The sequence below is a fragment of the Magallana gigas genome, chromosome 9 (assembly GCF_963853765.1).
Source record: "Magallana gigas chromosome 9, xbMagGiga1.1, whole genome shotgun sequence".
Lineage (NCBI taxonomy): Eukaryota > Metazoa > Mollusca > Bivalvia > Ostreida > Ostreidae > Magallana > Magallana gigas.
This window is the reverse complement of record NC_088861.1, coordinates 12934866-12937691: the sequence shown is the minus strand read 5'-3', so window position 1 is coordinate 12937691 and position 2826 is coordinate 12934866. Positions and strand designations below refer to the sequence as shown.

The following is a 2826-nucleotide window of genomic DNA, read 5'->3' as shown; positions in this document are numbered from 1 at the left end:
AATTTTTAGATGAAAGGTATTTACAACCTCAAAATGGTTTGACTGTTATATTTTCAATGCAGCTTCATTAATGTTCTCTAAAATCGTTTCGGAGCGATTCTACAATTTTTTGCTACTTTACGGGTATACATTGGTATATGGGAGGCATATTAACTGTGGTATGTGCCTGTCCCGAGACACATTTAGATTTTTCTAACTAAGCAGAGTGTAGTGAAATTAATAGCATTATTGTAGGCTTTAAGCTTTATTATGTAAATGGCAACAAAACGGTGTGTCGATGTATCTATTTCGTAAATGTCCGATAACATATACAATGTCAACCCGTGCACGCACGGGTCAAAGTCTAGTGTTTATCAAAAGCTTATTGTTACCTTAAACTTTGTACCATCTTTGCCATGAAATTGCACAAAAATGCAGTTTAATTTTTAATTGGTGCTGGTTATATTCCACACCGTTGTAATTATTCACGAATCAAGATCACTCCCCTGGTTTAGTTTTGCAACTGAGATTTAAAGTCTTCGTTACTTCAGCGTTGATTACAAATTTTATAAATCATGCAATATTGATATGAAGTATCGTGTGATAGTATTAGTCATCGACTGACAATTCAAAATTAACAATGATTTTCAACCCTAATTTAAGCATAAGATAATACATAATGTGTTTTGCAGATGAATTAAAAAAATATAAAACATTACACATTTGTTTTCTGTGCCGTACAGTAATAGGACATGAATTCTGAAAGTACCGGCATGTATTTTAGATTCACATTAATCACTGCTAAAAACATTCAAACACGTATGTAAGCATGTACTACCACATCCATATGGTTTCATCGAAAAGTTAAATCAGGACTAACAAAACAAATATATAATATCACGCAAAATTTAATTAGCAAACGAATGGAAAGCCAGTGCTTTGTGTCACATTCATAGAGTGCAATGCCAGATATGTACCGGCTATGTACTTTCAATGCCGATCAAAGGTTAGCCCAAATATTTCAGGATTTTTATTTTTCCATCTGCACATCCAATGCAGATATTGTTATGATGGTCTAGGCACAAAGAAATTGGACTGGCCCGTGGATCGTCAGGAATGGTTAACATAGTCAGGAATCCACCGTCCTTGTTTAAAACATGGATCCCATGGTTGCTCTCGTCTGCAATAAGAATATTACCTAATTCATTGGTACATATTCCACGGGGTAAGAACGGCTGAGACATAGAAGCTTCTTTTCCTTCATAGGTAAACCTATGATCTCCATTGGGTCGGATAATATTCACAACTTTCGTCAAGGATGTTTCACCTGACAGACAAATGTCCCCATTAATATTTTCCGTGATATATGTACGGTAAACTAAACCTTCCAGAATGGGTTCTCGTTCCCATTTTTTCATCATCTGTGTTATAAACTGTTTGCGTTCACCCTCAAGACTATAACGAGCAATTCCAAAATAGTTTTCTTTTGTAAGCTTTACTAATCCTGCCAATATTTCACCAATTCTGGTTAAACAAAGACACGTAATCCTCAAAGGTGCAACATCAATGAACGATTTCTGCTGTGAATGTTTCAACATGGAGAGTTTATTAGTTTCGGTTCTGTAAATTGCATGTACACCCGTGTTGTCTACGATGCAAAATGGCTTGTTTCTTGTGCTCTGAAGATCAACTTTGATTTCTTCAACGCAAACGCCTTTCTCGTTATATTTCTCAAAATGATTTTTATTTGATAAAAAGACCCAGTATAAGCCTGAATCCGAAGAAAGTGATAACACATCTGCTTGGTTTAGATTAATAGTTTTTATCACCTGTATTGCTTCTTTCTCCAGAATTGTGGCATTATCTTGTTTTTCAAAAACATATCCAGAAAGTTTGTGCATAACACTTTTCTCTATACAGCCTTTTGAGTATTTTACAATTCCCGGCTTAAAAGATAAGGGGCAATGTTCCGGTATAAATTCTTCTGTAGAACATGCACTGTATAAAATAAATGATATTTTCTTTTCTAAATCTGCATTTTGAAAGTTGACTATGTATTCCAGCATTTTTTGGATACATGTTTGTAAATGTTTTTCTTGATCTTTCAGCAAATGTAGGGATGTTGAAGTTTTCAAATCAACTCTGTTCAAAAGTTGTCGTTTGAAGTCTTCGAAAGCAGAGGTAGCACTTTCAAAATGACATTCAATTTCTCCTTTAACTGTGTCAATGTTTTCGGACACTTCTTTCTGTCTCCTTTTTACCCTCTCTAACTCAGTTTCAAATTTTGTAAGCTCAGAGCGAACTGTTGGTAGCTTCTGCTCTAGTTTTTCCTTCCTGTTTTGATACAGTTTTTCTAATTCTATCAGATTGTGTCCATTGTGCTCTCCAACAAGGCATTTCTCACAGACTGGAACGTCGCATTTTTGACATCCAATACAAGCACGAAAGTTGGGGTGTTTCTTGCATACTTGATGATATAGATATCCAGAAGACGACGTACTGGTGGCAGTTTTCTGCATTTGGCGACTTCTGTCGGATGGAGTAGCCATTCTATAACTGCAATATAGATACTTTCAATAACAATTCCGTTTACAAATCTGAAAATTAGGTTTTTCTATATATACATGCATATCATTTGAAAAGAAACACACACCTTACTTAAGGATTTTAGTTTTTCTTTTATCTTTGCTCAAAGCTCTTCTTTTCAAGGAGAATGATATATATTCTAAAACTGGTCACTGCCATTCAGCCCTCTTAAAATAAAAATCATGCAAAAACATTTCAGAACATTACCAGTGGAGTCGCCATATTCACGTCCAGTCAGTCTCCCATGAATGTATGGAGTAA

The 2826-nt window shown here is 35.1% G+C and overlaps 1 protein-coding gene across 2 annotated transcripts; it reads right to left on the bottom strand.

Moving 5' to 3' along the window:
• Positions 1 to 489: 489 nt before the first annotated feature.
• Positions 490 to 2826, bottom strand: LOC117691013 (tripartite motif-containing protein 2). Of its 2 annotated transcripts, none has more exons than XM_066071200.1 (2): positions 2773 to 2826; positions 490 to 2535 (listed from the first exon to the last, which is right to left on the bottom strand). In XM_066071200.1, the coding sequence occupies exon 2, from the start codon at positions 2526 to 2528 to the stop codon at positions 987 to 989; it is 1542 nt and encodes a 513-aa protein (XP_065927272.1). In that variant the 5' UTR covers positions 2529 to 2535; positions 2773 to 2826; the 3' UTR covers positions 490 to 986. The 2 variants fall into 2 exon arrangements, with proteins under 2 accessions (XP_065927272.1, XP_065927273.1); XM_066071201.1 differs by having other exon boundaries at positions 2633 to 2774.